The sequence below is a fragment of the Lonchura striata genome, chromosome 1 (assembly GCF_050655825.1).
Source record: "Lonchura striata isolate lonStrDom1 chromosome 1, ASM5065582v1, whole genome shotgun sequence".
Lineage (NCBI taxonomy): Eukaryota > Metazoa > Chordata > Aves > Passeriformes > Estrildidae > Lonchura > Lonchura striata.
Genome location: NC_140703.1, coordinates 65009942 through 65026455, shown reverse-complemented (window position 1 = coordinate 65026455; position 16514 = coordinate 65009942). Strand labels below are relative to the sequence as shown.

The following is a 16514-nucleotide window of genomic DNA, read 5'->3' as shown; positions in this document are numbered from 1 at the left end:
GTAGATACAGGCTCAGTCTATTTTGCCCAGATATAGAATTAGAAAACCCACTAAGATTAGGACACAATGAACATCACTCAATTATCACAAGTGACCAGGATTCAGAAGAGAAAATCTATGAGCATCACCTGTACAAATGACACATACTAAAAAGGAACTCCAACCCTGTTGGGTATACAAAGTTTTGAGAATCTAGTTAAATATGTAAACCCACTTTGCCTCCCCCCTTCCCCCCCCCCCCGCCCATTCCTTCTTTCCCCTGGCTTTGTCTTTCTTTATGAGGAATATCCACACTCCCTATTATTACATAGTTTTAATTTTATGTCTTAAAATATATGCCTGTATGTGCTACAAACATGCAGGGCTATATAATCCATGACTACTGCAAGCTGTAGCTAAAACCACTTTTGTGTCTTTTAAAACCAGATAACACCACTAGTGCCATACAAAATTGGGACCAGAGACCAAGCTAGCTCCTGCTTTTAAAGGTTTAGGTGTATAGGGCCACATCATGCAGCAAAGAAAACCTTTAAAGTGGCACCTAGCTGTTGCGCATGCAAAGACTACCAACGGCTTCAATAATGATGTGTTCAGCCATTCACCAGCAAAACAATTCCTCTTTCACGTACAGATGATATCCCAGCCTGAAGCAATTGCTGGAGATGGCAATTCCAGCTGAAGTTCTTTGCAGAGGTTTCAGAATATTTTCCTCATATGAGCAGTGCATATCATAGGGAAATGTGGACAAAACTCACTTATTTGGTTCACAAGTAATGGGACAGATAACATCTCCATAACTATTCTTAACAGTTTCTGGGAAGTTCTAAAAGCCCTCCACATTCCATGGACATTAAACAACCATGTCAACGCTGACAGGAGAAGGCAGGTCCAAACAGGAAAAGGTGCCCATAAGGATCTGCACAAGCCTAATCATACTACACGGGTATTGAAAGTCTGACAAATTATGCTTTCACCCCAGGTAGCCTAAAACCTGCATGCTAGACTCCCAACCTGCTATTCCTTCCAAGGCAGTTTTAAACTCTTAACCTTTTAATTACAATAAAAATGCTAATTCAAGAAGAAAATGAAAGACCCATCAACCAACATCTTCATGCCTAAAGAAATAAAAGGCAGGATCATAACTTGTAGCATGTCAAGGATCCTGCAAACAAGTCCCACCAGCAGCCACATTACCTGGTCAATTTCCTTAAACAGAAAATAGCCTGGGAACCTCCAGACTTTCCTAGTGTGAAACTCCTGGCTTCTTCTTCACTGCTTGTTTCTTGAAAGTTACTAGTGAAAATAAAGATGCCTCAGCAATCCCCTTCCCTACACAGAAATATCAACCTGGAGCATCAACCTGTCATCAACAACTAAAGTTATGTATTTTTGCTAAGGTGAGGGAAGATGCAGAGATTGAGACAGACATCTATATGAGAGGAAATAAATTTCACTAATACCTTCTTACAGGTAAAAAGAATTTGCTAAGTAAACTTAACAAGCTATAATGAGCCCAAATAAGTTCAAGCTTTAGTCAACAAAACTTTAAATATATAAAAAATACGAAGACAATAAAATTGTGAGCATATAACAATGTAAAACTCTACTTAAAGTTCCTTTGACCGTACACTTGTTTTAAGTAGCTCAGCTCCTCTTGCAGGCAGGCATGAGAGTTCACTTGGAGACCTCAGCTTAGCTGAACTAAAATGATCTTAAATTTATACATATTTGACAGCTGAAAACTAAGTCACAGTGAGGACAAAGATGAAAGAAAATACCGTCAGTTTTTCAGAAAGTCTGCAGAGACACAAAAGCAGACACTTAACAGAACAGGCATCCATGAGAAACAGTCCATCCAAACGCCCTTAAGTATCAAAACATATTGACATGCTGGTCAACAACATGTGTCTCTCTATCTTAGGACACAGGTTACACTGTACACCTGAGCTGCAAAGAAACCCTGCCCAAAATAACTATTTATGGGCACTGCAAGAAAAATAAGCACTTATTTTGAAATAAAAGGTTTTCAAGATAAAATTTTGAAGCTCCAGCTGCAGGGCTGAATCAAGTTTGAGCTCTTTCAGAAGAGACAGAGTTGCCCCTGGGCAGCCCCAGTCCCTGCAAAGCCCTGCTAAGGGGCCTGAAAGCATTTTCCTCCTTGGCAGCTTTTCAACGTGGGATTTAACTCCAAGATCTTATCACTGATACACGGTATTTTTAAACAATTACCAGGAAACGTTTGGAGAGGGGAAACGGGAACCAAAACTACTGTTTCAGCCAGTGCCACCACAATCTTTAGGCAAGGTGAAAGATCTCCACAGACTCCCCTGCAATCCTCGTGATGAAGGGGATCTCAAATCCCATTTTACCCACGCTAAGAAAAGTCACTCAAGTCCTGCGAGTTTCAGCGGCGCTCCAGCCCGGTCACTGTCCTGACCCACACAGTGGTGGAGGAGGAGTGGGACACTCCGCTGGAGACCCCTGCTCCAGGGGGACGCGATGTGTCTGCCTAAAGCAGTGTCCCCATGTCAGACCGCCACCCTGGCGCTGGCCCGGGCTCCGGGTGGTGGAGTCTACATCGCACCGGGATGCTGGTGGTCTGCCTCCACCATCCCTCGCCGGCGGGTCCACCGCCTCCCGCTGGTGCTGGTGATGGGGAACCACCATCCAGGACCCGCATCGCGGGCCCAGCAGTGCCACCATCACCGGCAGCAGTGGTGGGAGGCGACAGACCACCGCCGCGGCCCCGCTGGACACCCGCTCCCCGGTACCTGTCTTCGGAGACGCTGATGACCCCGTCCTCCTTGGGCACTATCGCTGCCATGTTCACCACCTCCTGCGAGCCCTCCACCTTGTTGAGCAGGAGGGGCTTGCGAGTCAGCGCCTTGGGCTGGGGCTCCGCCGCCATGGGGCCGGCGGGCACCGCCGCTGCCGCCGGAGGAGGCTACGACCGGGGGAGGAGGGAGGGAGGCGGCCCGCAGCGCCGAGGCGGAGGAGGGACTTGCCGGAGCCGGGCGCTCCCTGGGAAGCAGGGACAGCAGGGACAGCAGGGAGAGCGCGGCGGCGGCGGCACCGCCCCCGAGCGGGCAGGGCCGGGCCGGGCCGGGCGGGGCGCGGTGCCCCGAGGGGCGGGAAATGGCGGGCGCCCGCCGCCATCTCGCGGAGCGGGGCTGCCGAGCCGCGCCTTGGCGAAGGGAAAGCCGCGCTCCGGCGGAGCTGGGAGCGCCCCTCTCCTGCCAGGGCTGCCCTGCCCGGCCGCGGGCTCGCCCCGGGGACAGCCCGGGGAGCGCGTCCCTCGCTGAGCCGTGCCCGGTTATGGACTGCCGGCACCCTGCGGCTCCGTGCGGTCAGCCCCACACTGCTGTGAGCGCCGGGCGAAAACAACCCAGCGCGAGTAAAGATTAAACGGAATGTTGAGCGAAAGTATCTGCATCCCTCTGTTTACATTTTCCTATCTTAGTTTTTCCTGGGACTGAAGGAAATGGGATTTCTGGTGCTGCATTAGACAGGGACGCTGGCAGGCAGGGCTGCAGAGGCGCCAGCAGAAATTCTCTTTCAGAAAGGTTATTCCTAAGGGAAACTCCGCAGACTTCCAGCAGCTCGTTTTCATCAAGCGCCTTCTTTTCACTCGCTTTTCCTGACAGATTCATTGAGCTCCGAGAAAGATCACTTGCCCAAAGCTCTGTGCTGAAACCAGTGAAAAGGCAGCTTCCTCCTGAGGTATATGCCAAACTTTCATAATCTGTCTCGAAACATTCTGGAAAATCATGCTCAATGTCTGAGCTGCTGTCCTACATTGCAGAAGTTCTCAGCAGATTGGAAAGTGCTATTTCAGCTGCAACTTTAAATTTACCCACACTAAGCTCAATGAACTGTGGTTTTCCTGGGGAGGGAAAAAAAAAAAAAAAAGTCATGTATGAAAAAATCCAAGATTGGGAGATTAATTTTTATTTTCCAGGAGTAGAATACAGCAGCGCCTGCAATAGGACAAATCTTGATTGCCCACTCACACTTCTGTTGTCTATGTAGTAGACAGAGGCAACAGAGGAAAGATAAAAGTCAATTCCTTGTGACAGAAATGAAATTTTACCATGTTTAGTAATCTCTTCTCTGCTCTCTCCTAAACAAACAATCAGTGTCTTCAGGACCATAGCAAGAATTTAAGCTTTCTCAACTAAACGTGACAGGTCCACAAGTGTACTGTAAAAGGAAAGGTCTGGTCAGCAACAGCTGGATTACAGGATATCTGTAGAATTTGCAGATTCTACAGAATCTGCAGTCTCAAACTATTTCCCTGAGGATGTGTGATTGGACTAAATAATATTTCTTCCTCATCGTTCTTGGAAGGGAGCTACTACTGAAGAGTCAAAGACCCTTCTTTCTGCTGTGGATGATCCTGCAGTCCTAGGCTAGACCTACAGGTAGAAATGCTTGTCTCACTACTTGATTGATGAGGTATGAGGTACTCTCTGAAGATTGATATACTTGTTAGTTTTCAGACTATATCTAAAAATGTCTTTTGAACTGAAATCTGGTAAGGTCTACTGACCTTGCAGTAGTTTGCTCTCAAGATTTGGCATTTTGGATCGCTGCCAGATAAACAGGGGCTGAGCATATGCTGGAGACAGCAGTCTGCAGGCTCTTGGGAGACCCAGAATCCATTTTCCAAAAAGGTTTTCAAGGAAGAAAGTAGTTGAGAAAATTAGTGTCTTGATAAGCAAAGGTGTGGGTCGTGGGACTGAAAGGAGTTGTTTCTGTTGCCTACTGAAACATAACTCTTCCCTATTATCTTGTCTCTCTTATACCCTTAAACAGTTCCAGGTCCAACTACTCCTTCAAGGTTTAAGACACTCTTTAGAGGAAAACACTGAAAGGCAAGCATACATTTTGGACTGAAGTGAAATGTTAATATGACAAAATCAAATATATGCTTTATATAAATAGCTGGTCTTTGGAAATAAGATTCCTTTGGGGAGAAAGGAAGGAGAGGAAAAAAAAAAAACAAAAACCAAACTACACAATGCAAGAGAGATTCCAGAATTCCAGTGGCTAGTCATGATAAAATTCTCGAGGGCATTTTTTTAAAGCTTATCTGTAATGGTGATTTCCTCTGCAAGACCAGGAAAGTACTTGAATAATAGAAAGGTGTCCTGAGGTCTAGTACATCATTTTACCAGGTGTGCAAACTTGAGGTCAGTGCTCGACTCTCCCTGATGAGATGCAGAAATAGGGTTGAGGAATTATGGCACACAAAAGCAATTTTGGTATGACTGATGGAAGAAAAAGTAATGTATGGAAACCTGGGGAGAGGAGTACGGGAGACAGAAGAAATAGAAAGATTTCAAGGTAGGAACCTGGAGCTTCCTCTTGCACTCTCTCCAACAGGCTTAAAGAGTACTGTGATGCTGGAAAAGGCATGGAAATTACCAAGAAGACCTGAGTGTTCTCCTCCGTCTACCACTGTTAAACAAAACAATAAACAATTTTCCTATAATGACAGAAAGTTGGTAACATGTCTTGTATGACAGTTCAGACAAAGTTAGAATTGCTGTAGATATCAAGTTTAATAAGAACTTACAGAAGCAAAACTAAGGTAGTTTAGAAAAGTGTTCCCCCATATAACTGAAAAGAAAAAAATCAAGCAAATAAATCTCATAAACACTTCCTAGAATATATTTTTCTCATTTTCTGTCATAGCTTTCAGGTCAGATTGCATGGATTAAAAATTCTGCTAGTACTGAAAGCAGGACAACTTAGTATCTGAATCTGAAGGTAGAGAAAAGCAAGCTTATTCAATTATTTTTCTGCATTAAAAAAATGTTGTGGCATTAAGAATTATAAGATATTCCTCTGGTATTTGCTCTTTGAAAGAAAATGCAAAAATTACATGATGACATAATTTAAAGATTCTATTTCTTCTCTAGTAGGTATGCTTGGATTACGTGAACTTTCTTGTAAGAGTGCATCCACCAGTAAGACAGAATGAAAATCAAGCTGAAAAATGCAGCTCACTTTATATCGAATTCATATTACCTCGTCTTTGGTTCTTAGCGTCATTTCTCTTACTCTGCATTCTGGTGTGACATCACGGTAAATGACACATCCATCCCTCTGTTAGTTTTGGCCTTTCTATTCTTGAGTCAGGCTGACTTTCTTTCATTCTTTTGATTGGAGTAGAGCAAACTTAGGCTCTCTGCCTCCAAGCAGCAGTTTTATGTGGCTCATGTTATTCACACACAGGGTGGGGACAGAACACCCCGGGGAAGCAGCTGTGCTGGTTCCGACTGATGCGTTCACACACAGTGGAGCCTCTTTCCATGCCCTCGTACTGCAGCAGAGTCTCCAAGCACTTTCTCCAATTCCTTACCTGCAGTCTTGTTTGGAGTTCAGGAGTTGGAGCAAACCGAATTCCCCATCTTCTCTGGCAATTTGCTTTAAAAGTTTCTCTCTGGCTCCATCTTCTGTTTGGTTGCTTGGGTTTGGGATTTTTTTTTTATGTCTATTTATTTTGACATAAAAGTGTGAGATTCTTCTAAGTCTTACATACTAAAGTTGTCTTAAAAAGTAGGTAATCACATATTGTGTGACAGTTTAGACAAGCAGAGAGAACCCTGACCTGCAGATGGAAAGAGTGGTCCAGAGAGGAAGGAGCTGAAGGTTCCCTGCTCTGCTGTCAGCCCTGTATTTAGATATTCTCCTGCTCTGCAAAGTTGTTACTCTGGTTACAAGCTGAGGTGAAATCCTTTGACTGAAAAGCACAGCAACATGTTCTGTTTTGGTGTAATTGTATTTTTCTGCATAATTATGACCATTAGATGATCTGGCAAAGTAAGTAACATCTCTCATATATTTCACCTAAAACTGTGAAGCACTTGGGCCACTGAGTAGGCATAGGACAATTTAATAAACAGATTGGTCTTTTTGTGGGTGGTATGAAAAATAGCCCTTTTACAAAGTGTTCAACAATAATAAAAGTAATAGTAAAAGTCATGAAAAGAGGCCTCTAATAAAGAAAAACTGGTTTACGGTGATTACTTGTTAGGCCCAAACTATTCACTCCCTTCTGAGCCATTTTGAGCTTTTTGAGCCAACCTGCAAGAAGGGAACTAGTGTGGGAGCAAAACTGCCCTTTGACTGATTCAGTGCTGAAATTTAAAATTGCTCTGTTGACAGCAAGCCAGATTTTGGCTTCTGAGGCCTCTTCTTTAATCACCCATGCAAAATCAAAGGACAGATACACAACAGATAAACCATATAAAATAGGTAAAAACCATTTGGCAACAAGTAGACTTGACTCTCAATAGTCATTGAATACAGTGTTTTATTCTCTCTCATGCTTTTCTTCTCTGCTCATTTGTAAACTAAGTGTTTTCCAGCTTTACAATATATGCAATTTACAATTTATTCTATACCTGCACTTTTATGCCACTGCAAAAATGCATGCTTAAAATTGTCATCTTCTACTATTTTGTCATCAGTGACAGCCTTCATAAGATAGTTACTGAAAGGTATTTTTAATTTCAGATGCTACATCATTCTTGGAAGACTGTGGGAAACAAATATAGATGGGCTCTTTATATAGGAAGGTAAACTTCACAAAGTACCAAAATGTTCTATGGAAAATGTCCATCTTGCCTAAAAATATGAAACTTGTTACAAAAATGCACCTTCAAATTTAATCGCTGCTCTTTATTTTGCTCCAGGTATTTATCAGTCACACAATTAATAGTGTACCACCTATCACATTTCTATTAACAAGCCCTACATGCTCATTGTGACAGTTTTCTTCTATATTTAATTAATTTTGATTTATGTGACCATTGAGAAAATGAGAGTCTATGAGTAACAGAGCTTGAATCTGCTCTGAGTCAATGTTATGGAGAGAAAGATTAGCATTAAAAAATAAACATGGCAGTTCCACTGTGTAGCACCTTCTCGAGAAAATATATACTCATTTTTAGCTGCCATGCAAGTGCTGTTGGCTTTGTAACTGATTGTGAACATGTGAGAACAAAAAAATGATGCTGTGTCAGTGTGTGGGCTGCAGTTGAGAACTCCTGGCTCATACATTTTGCCCCATAAGCAGTTCTGGCATTGTATGCAGTCTTATTGCTGTTTCCTTTGTCCTCATTGATCCTGCTATAGTGTTACTCACATTTTGGGCTCCAAACTTTCTGTAAAAAAACCTCTGTAATTTAATTCACTGTCTTTTTGGTAGAACATTCTGACCACAAATTCTTCTAAGCTCATTATTCTCATTTTTTTTTCTAGGCCTAAGGACTAAAGATGTAAACATCTTCAAACATTTTTTTTTTCCTAAATCTTCCCTCTGTGATATTGAAGAATCATAAAGTATCATCACCAAACACAGTTTTGTATCTGGAAAATGTATTAAAATCACCTATGTAACCTGCATGAAAGGTAAATAAATTTGTCTTACAGAATGCATGAACTATATGAAAGCTTTGAAATATTTCCTTTTCTTCCATCCAAAGTGTGCAATTAAGAACATATCCAGGGAATATCAAGGAACAACTTCTTACAATAACTATAGTACATTTGGCTTTTGGGTTTTTTTTTTAAATTTTCTCACTTTTATTACACATGGGTCTACAGTAGATGTTGTTATATTGACAAAATGCTTTCAACCATCTGAAACTTCACAAAGTTCAAGAAAGCCAAGTGCAAGGTCCTGCAGCCAGATCAGTGTATTACCAATACAAGCCAGGGGATGAACGGATGGAGAGCAGTCTTGCCACGATCTCGGGAATACTGGTGAGTGGAAAATTGGATATGACCCAGCCATGTGCACTCACAGCCCAGAAAACCAGTCACACCCTGAGCTGCAACAAGAGTAGTGTGGCCAGCAGGTGCAGGGAGGCGATTCTGCTCTGCCCTTGTGAGACCCCACCTGGAGTGCTGCATCCAGCTTTGCCATCCCCAGCACAGGAAGGACATGGACCTCTTAAAGCTGGTCCAGAGGAGAACCACAAAAATGGTCAGAGGGCTTGAACACCTCTTCTATGAGGAAAGGCAGAGACAGTTGGGAGCTGTTCAGCCTGGAGAAGAGAAGGTGCCAGGGAAACATTGCAGTCTTTCAATATATAAAGGGAGCCTGTAAGAAAGACAGAGAGACTTTTTACCAAGGCTTGTGGTGGCCTGACAAGTGGCAAGGGTTTTAAAGTAGGTTTAGATTAGGCATAAGAAGAAACTTTTTGCAAGGAAGGTGGTGAGGCACTAACATGTTGTTCAGGCAAAAACATGTTGCTCCATCCCTGGAAGTGTTCAAGATCAGGATGGATAGGGCTCTGAGCAACCTGGTGTAGTGGAAGGGTGTCCCTGCCCATGGCAGGTGGGTTGGAACTCAGTGATCTTTAAGGTTCCTTCAAACCAAAACCATTCTGTGATTCTATAATCTGAGTGTACAAAGAGAAAACTGAGAAAATCAAGAAAACTACTATTAAAATATAAACTACAATTAAAAATATAAAAATATTTATTGCTTGTTAATTTTGAAAATACCTTTTTAGAAGGAATGAAGGAATAATTAAAAAATACAAGAAGTCTGATACAACTTATGGCTAAAAGATAGCAATGCTGCTGCTAACAAAGCTCTGGCATCATTTTAATAGAAGGTTTTTGGAGCTGGGCAGTTTTCTTGCAGTCAAGCCATTTTTATCCCTTACTGCAATTATGTGAAAAGCTCCATATTGTACAAACAAGCATCTGAGTCCTTAAAAAATAGGTGGAATCTTCACTAAGCTGCCAGTTTTCTCAACTCCAACCTGTGACAAAAGACTGCTTTAAAAGCTTGTGGCTCCTAAAGCAGAGCAGCTGAACTCATCCCTCCTGTAGAAAATTATTTCTGCAAAGAAGTCCCAAGAAGCGGCTTGAGAGCAAAATTGCAGAAGTTTCAGTGTATACAGGGATTTATGACTCACTGCTGCAGGGCCATTTGGAGTTAAAAAATAATCCCAGATTGTCTAATCAAACCTTTGCATGTCTTATTCTGTGCCAACATTATGTGCTACCTTCTCTTTAGCAGGCAAGTCACCATTTCTGGCCATCATTATGGTGAGAGGTTCCTCAGCCTGTGAGCACATGTAGACATCCCAGTAATGCCACATTTAGATGGGCATTATCATGGATGGTGTTGTAGAGCATTTGATTCTGATTACTTCCTGGCCACTCCTGATAATTTTTACTCTAGATAGATTGCAGCCAGAATGTCTGATTGCTTTGAATATCTTGCATTGTAGTAGGCCCATATGTTTACTGTTACAATCTACAGAGTGCCCTTTGATTTTGAAGAGAGAACCATATCTGGGTCAAGTTTAGCTGCTTTAGGGAGACTTCTTCTGGGACAGGAGTGGGTGTAAAAGCACTGGCCCACTGTAGGACATCCACCAAATGTTAAAATTCATGAAAGTGGGAGAAATACACTTTATTGTAAAAGAGGAAATGCTCTAGAGACAAGAGGCCACATGTGTTTGGAGGGCAAAACCAATTATTCAATTGTGTCCTCATCTGTAACTCAGTGACCTCCTTGTATAAAAAACATCATCTGACAAGATAGTAGAAATACTTCTGTGAAGACTAAGGAACTGACAAGTGTACAGCTCATAGCTCTGAAAGTGCACAAGGAAATTCCAAATGGGAAAACAAAGAAAGCCTGTGTCTCCAGCTGGGAGAGAGGAGAGAAATAAGTTACACTCTCAGTAGTTTTTATTAGTCCCCAAAATTCAGACTAACTAGTCCCAGAATAGCCTCTGTATTGTATGCTTAATATGAGCACTGGACAATTTTCACACAGAGGCTCTAAACCAGGTATCAGTATCAAAAGATAAAGGTGCTCCAAAGACTCCATAATAGGCCAAGCGATGCTCTTGAAATCAAAATGACTTGTCTGGCATGTTAGATCAGTTCCCAGTAACAGGAGGAGACTAAGGCAATAGTATTGCCAGTGACCATGACAAGAAACGGTAAGAATTGGCCATGTCTCCCTAAATGTTCAAGTGAGAAGACACTGGAGAAGAAGATGGGTAGTAATTAAGAACATGTAAAGATCCTTTCAACTGTACTGAATGAGTGTTAGAAACAGGTTTCTCTGTCTAAAGAAAACCAGAATTAGATATGCATGTAGGCACCTACTTAAATTAAACAAACAATCAAAAATCCTCAAACTCCCCCCACCAAAAAAACCAACCAACCCAAAAAAACCCAACAAAACAAACAAACAGAAAACCAACCAAGCAAAAAAAAAAAAAAAAAAAAATCCTCACCAAGCTGAAAAAGAAACCTTTTGCCAAAGCTAGAGAGACCAAGACCAAACTGTAGCATAAAATTCAGGTACCTTCTCCAGCTGTCTAGCTCACAGAACAGACTAGACATTTTTCTTTGGGTTCTGAGGCCAAACTGTGTGTCCCACCTTGCACTGCAGAACTAGGTTTTCTTCCTTACCCAAAAGCGATGATGTAAAATCTCTTTTGAGGAAATGACTCCTGCTTCATGCTGTTCTCCAAGCCAGATCCTTGTACCATCTGAGAAGCTGCTAGAGGCTTCATGCCAAAATTGCCAAGTAATCTGCCTATACATCCATTGCAAGAGCTCTGCATAGAATACAAGAGCATTGGCTTCTGAACCTTACCAGTGTAGATCCAGCTGATAAACCTTTCTCCAGGGTTTTGGGACCTTCCAATCCAGCAGTTTGGACACATCAGCTCTTCCATTGCAGAAGCAGGTAGCAGTGGGGCATCAAGCAAACTTCCTGGCACTTCAGGAGCTATGTGGAGAGAGTCCCTGGCAGTTGCCAGGACCTTGACTACTAGAGGAGCACCTATATGCAGGCAGCCTTATTTCTCTCCCTCACAGTGGCACACATTGAGGTCAAGCTATCCTCTCAAGCACTTCATTCTAGGGACTTCAGCACCTGGCTTGCAGAATATTTCCACAGGGATGTCTGACTGGACCTGCATCAATCAGCATTCAATTCCTTGACTCCCTCCTCTGGGAGATGAGTGCCAGATGTTAAGGACTCTCTTACCTCCTCTTTGATACAATCCCGCCTGACAATTTTCCTCTCACAAGTGCCAATAACCAAATAGAAAAAAAAAAAAAAAAAAAAACAAACAATCCAGAAGAGAAACTAGGACAACTTTCCTATGCAGGGATGGGCTAGAACCTGATCTGAATGGGGAAGAGGAAAGAAGGAATGGTTGTGCAGCTGCAGAATGATTTCATACTGTGAACACATCATTCCAGTGCCTTCAAATCCTCTTGTAAGACTACATTTACCATATGTGTAAAAGTGACAGTCAAAAAGGCTTTGCTACCATAGATCTTTTTAAGTATCTGCCATTTCCTTAACTTAAAAATGTGTAATGTGAGTTATGACATGTATTTATGAGAGCACTTTTTCTCTGAAACTGTATTTTGATTAATTTCAGGGGTTTTAATTCATGTCCTTTGATTTTGGCCAAGGAAAAATATGGAACTATGTGCATCTGTGCATTGCATGTACACATATGTGAACAAAGACTCAGAAGAAAATCAGGGAAAAATACCACTTCTGACTAGGCAAAATTCTGAAAAGAAAATTTATACACACTTTATGCTTTTGTTTTATAATAAGAGATGACATGCTGCTCAAGTGCTGACTTGTAGCAGAATAGATTAAAAATTCTTGGACCATCAGTAGCAAGAAATCACAGGGCTGTACTTACAGAGGTCATTAGCTGTCCAGACATCTGTTGGGTAACAAATTCTGCCAAACAGAGATCATGAAGTGGTTCTTGAATTATGCAAAGGATAATTTCACAATCCAGAAAACAGAGAACTCAAGCAGAGAAAGAGCTGTGTAAGACTTTCTTATTGCCAGTTGGGAAGGAATTCACTACAGTGTCTGAATTACAGGGAAGTTTGATGCAAGTGGCAGTGGTCTGCTGCATTGCTAGCAGTGCAATAAGGAACAGATTTAGATGATGGTCACAATTCCAGTTATATACTCCATAAAGTAATTGACAATATGGTAAAATTGGCTGTATTAATTAGAGGGATGATGTGACAAAAGTAAAAACTCCAAATGTCTCAGTGAAAACTACTGTAAAGCATATTAACACAAAAGTAATAGATTCAGTATAGTAAAAGGGAATTAGGAAACAATGAGCAGATGCAGAAAAGGAAAAATTGGTACTAAGGCAGAAACAGTCTGGAGCATTCTAAACAATGTATAAATTAAAGCATGAGACTCTAATTCCCCTTGAAAAAAGGAATACTGTTCCATATTTCATAAATTAACTGCAGTAGCCAGTTGGTGAAGGATCACAAATGATCCAATTATTCCACACTGGACTGTAATTGGGTTAAAGGGCTGTCATTTACCTCTGAAATGAGAGTTCAAATGGTATCTGTCAACCTTTGGAATCAGGAGTTATTCTGGCATCAGGAGTTACTTATTAGCTGCTGCAGAAGTCCAGGATGCAGCACAACCAGTCATTGAAAAAACAAAGAGTGAAAACACTTGTCAGGGCAAATTAGTAATTTTGGCTTTTTTCCCCTTGGCCATCTGAGGAGAGCCATATCTAAGTAGATAAGACATAACTAAGCAGAAATGTCAAGAACATATTGTAACTTTTTCTGAAAGAGAAGATAAAAAGGACTTGAAATGGAAGACATGAGAAAAAAGAAGAATTGGTCAAGGGAAATAAATTTTTAAAAAATCATCCTGCAAACCCTGAAAGGTAATAAAATGGACAGAATAGTTAAAAGCCTGGGTTTTGTCACCTTTGCATTGTTACATTTCATTCTTCAAGACTCCAGTCATATAAATCACTGCTAGTTTTATTCACAAGCCACACAAACCAGAAAACAGAAATGCATGTATCAGTGTAAAGTTTCTAAGAAAACAGGCTAGCAGAAAATAGAAATACCTTAAAAGAGAAAATGACCAGAAGAAACTCAGAGAAAATGTCACACTTATCACACAACTGGTATACACACACACACACACACTCTGCCAAACCTAGAGAAGCATACACTTACTGTCAATATGAATTATGGGATGGGCTTTCTTGGACTTTTTATTTTGGCCCCATGTTTGGAAAATAACCATAAATGGTATGTTGCCTTAAAAAGAGCTTACCAACAGGAAAATATTAGAACTGATCCTGAAACGTTCAAGGCTTTCCGATTGCAACATCATGAAACTGAAAGCCATATCCAACAACAAAAAAAACTCATCACTGACAAAAATAGCACTGCTTGGTGAAGACTTGTTATGAAAAAAGGTTATACTTGTAATTCAGGGTTTGCTATCAGCTGGTCTCAAGTCAATTCTAAATTTTTCCTAATAAGAAATGCTTTTATAGTCTCTAACTCAGTAAGAATTATCCTTTTGCAATTTTCAAAGCTGTGTTTTAAGTGTTCTTCCTTCTCATTTGAAATATTTATAAAACAAGATGCTATTTTTTATGCAAATTGGTGCAGGACAGACTTGCTCACTGTGATACCCACCAAAGTTTTCTATGACAAATATGCCTTATATCAGGGCTTCAATGGGTGCATAAAAGTAGAAACGAAAAAAATCCTCTCACTTCATTTTAATTGCATCTTTTGAATTACATACTCAGCAACAGTCCCAAACACCTTGATATAGGTCCTCGAAGGCATGAAATATTGATGACAGATTTCCTCTCTAGATGAGAGAGGGTTAATTGTATTCTGGGAGACCTATGTCTGTGCTTTGTAGATGGCTTTTGTAGAGATTTCCAATTAGCTACTAGTTGAGATTTGATTAAGTTTTCATTAACTGCTAAGTGGAAAAAGATCAACTGGTCCATATTCCATTCAACATCAGTCATCAGCCAGCTGCTTTGCAGGGAGCAACTGAGTACATTGTTATTTTAGAGTGTATTTTGATTTTGGGCAAAAGATGGCAATGCATAATAATCACATTCACAATAAAAGTTGGACAAAAAGCCTCTAAAGTGAGGCAATATTATAAAGAAAGGACTCCCAGCTCTCAAATACCATATGCAGGTGTGATACCTCAGTGGGAAACAGCTTATGGATGAATAAATATTTCTGTCTGTTTACCAAGACTATACACATTACATTTGCCACTAAAAAACCCCAAACCAAACAAGCCACAAAAAAACGAAAACCCTTGCTCGTTGCTTTGCCTCCCTGGGAAGTGTTTGTAGACCACGTTTTAGCTGTAAGTGCTTTATAATCCAAGCTGACTGTAGCTGAAATTGGTGTCCCTTAGCTGCTTGATTAGTGAGATAAATTCTGCAGGCTTGTGTCTGGGATCCATGGTAATGGAGTTACGTTGCTATGCTATGAAATGTGCAGGAAGGTCCAGCACTTCAGGAAGGATATGATTTCCAGGGCTAATGAAACTTGGTAGTGAAGGCAAGAAGGAATGCTTGGAGGAATGAACAAAAGCAATCACTGAACAGTGACAGGGGATTGCTTAGGGTACAGGCAAGGCATCCATGCCCCAGGAAGGTTTCCCTCGGAGGGCTGTAACAACCTCCCCAAAAATAATTTAAAAGTGGTGTTGTGGAGGAAAAGTATCATAGATCTGTTTCTGTCATCCTGAGGAAAGCCTGCATGGCAACATTTTACAAGTATTTGTGTGGAGGATTCATTAACCCCCAAAACCAGAGCAGATTGCTACAAATGATCTTTCTCAAACTTTCAATAGACCTAAGCATTATCTCTGGCCATTCTGGCAAGAGATTTTTTTTTGTCCTGGCGTAACAAGCAAGTCTCCTCAAACGTGTTGGTTTAGTGAGTGCAGACGACTCCTCCTGTGTTCATGACCTGGGGGACTGGTGGGAAACTGAGAAGTCTGTACTGATATTTTCCTGGGCATTGTGGTGGGATCAGTAATCAAATGGGCTGTGCCACCAGCATCTCAAGTATGGAAAATGAGGAGGGTGAGGAAGGGAAGGGAAGGGAAGGGAAGGGAAGGGAAGGGAAGGGAAGGGAAGGGAAGGGAAGGGAAGGGAAGGGAAGGGAAGGGAAGGGAAGGGAAGGGAAGGGAAGGGAAGGGAAGGGAAGGGAAGGGAAGGGAAGGGAAGGGAAGGGAAGGGAAGGGGAGACCTTATTGTATGCTACAGGGTGTTTATGTTAGAGGGTGTTTTCTATTCCCCTTGGATCTTGATGCACCACCTTAGGCATTCAGGGCACAGAATAAATTTAAAGGCCCAGAGCTGAGACAGGGTTTTGTTCTTGATTAGAACCCTAACTTAAGTGAAAGGAGTAATGTAACACATCAGGAAGGATAAAGAACTGTAAATCTAATTGAATTCTTATGTGTGCTACCTTATTGCAACTGTAATTTTGAAAAGTTTAAGTAGCTTTTTCCATATTATATTTAATATTACTCCATGGTACCAAGTAGGAGAGCTCTTGCTCTGTTAAACACCGTTAAATACATATGAAGACAGTGCATAGTCGAGAAGATTTTTCAATCAGCAATAGTAAAGAAAAAGCATGTATCCAAAACA

The 16514-nt window shown here is 41.5% G+C and overlaps 1 protein-coding gene and 1 long non-coding RNA gene across 4 annotated transcripts in view; one reads left to right on the top strand and one right to left on the bottom strand.

The window, feature by feature from the left end:
- The window catches only part of WDFY2 (WD repeat and FYVE domain containing 2), a 57594-nt gene extending 54511 nt beyond the window's left edge, over nt 1–3083 (bottom strand). Inside the window, exon 1 of one of the 2 annotated variants that reach the window (XR_013339494.2) lies at nt 2772–3047. Coding sequence is in view for 1 of the 2 variants with exons in the window: in XM_021526595.4 (XP_021382270.1) it covers nt 2772–2908 (137 nt within the window). In the remaining variant the exon portion in view is untranslated. Of the gene's footprint in view, nt 1–2771 lie in introns of both variants that reach the window. The other variant, XM_021526595.4, reaches the window with a different exon arrangement.
- Nucleotides 3084–3121: 38 nt separating this feature from the next.
- Nucleotides 3122–8448, top strand: LOC116184309 (uncharacterized). Of its 2 annotated transcripts, XR_014954924.1 has the most exons (4): nt 3122–4421; nt 4816–6090; nt 7525–7586; nt 8272–8448. It is a non-coding gene; the product is annotated as an uncharacterized LOC116184309 (long non-coding RNA). The 2 variants fall into 2 exon arrangements; XR_014954923.1 differs by having other exon boundaries at nt 3122–6090.
- Nucleotides 8449–16514: the final 8066 nt, after the last annotated feature.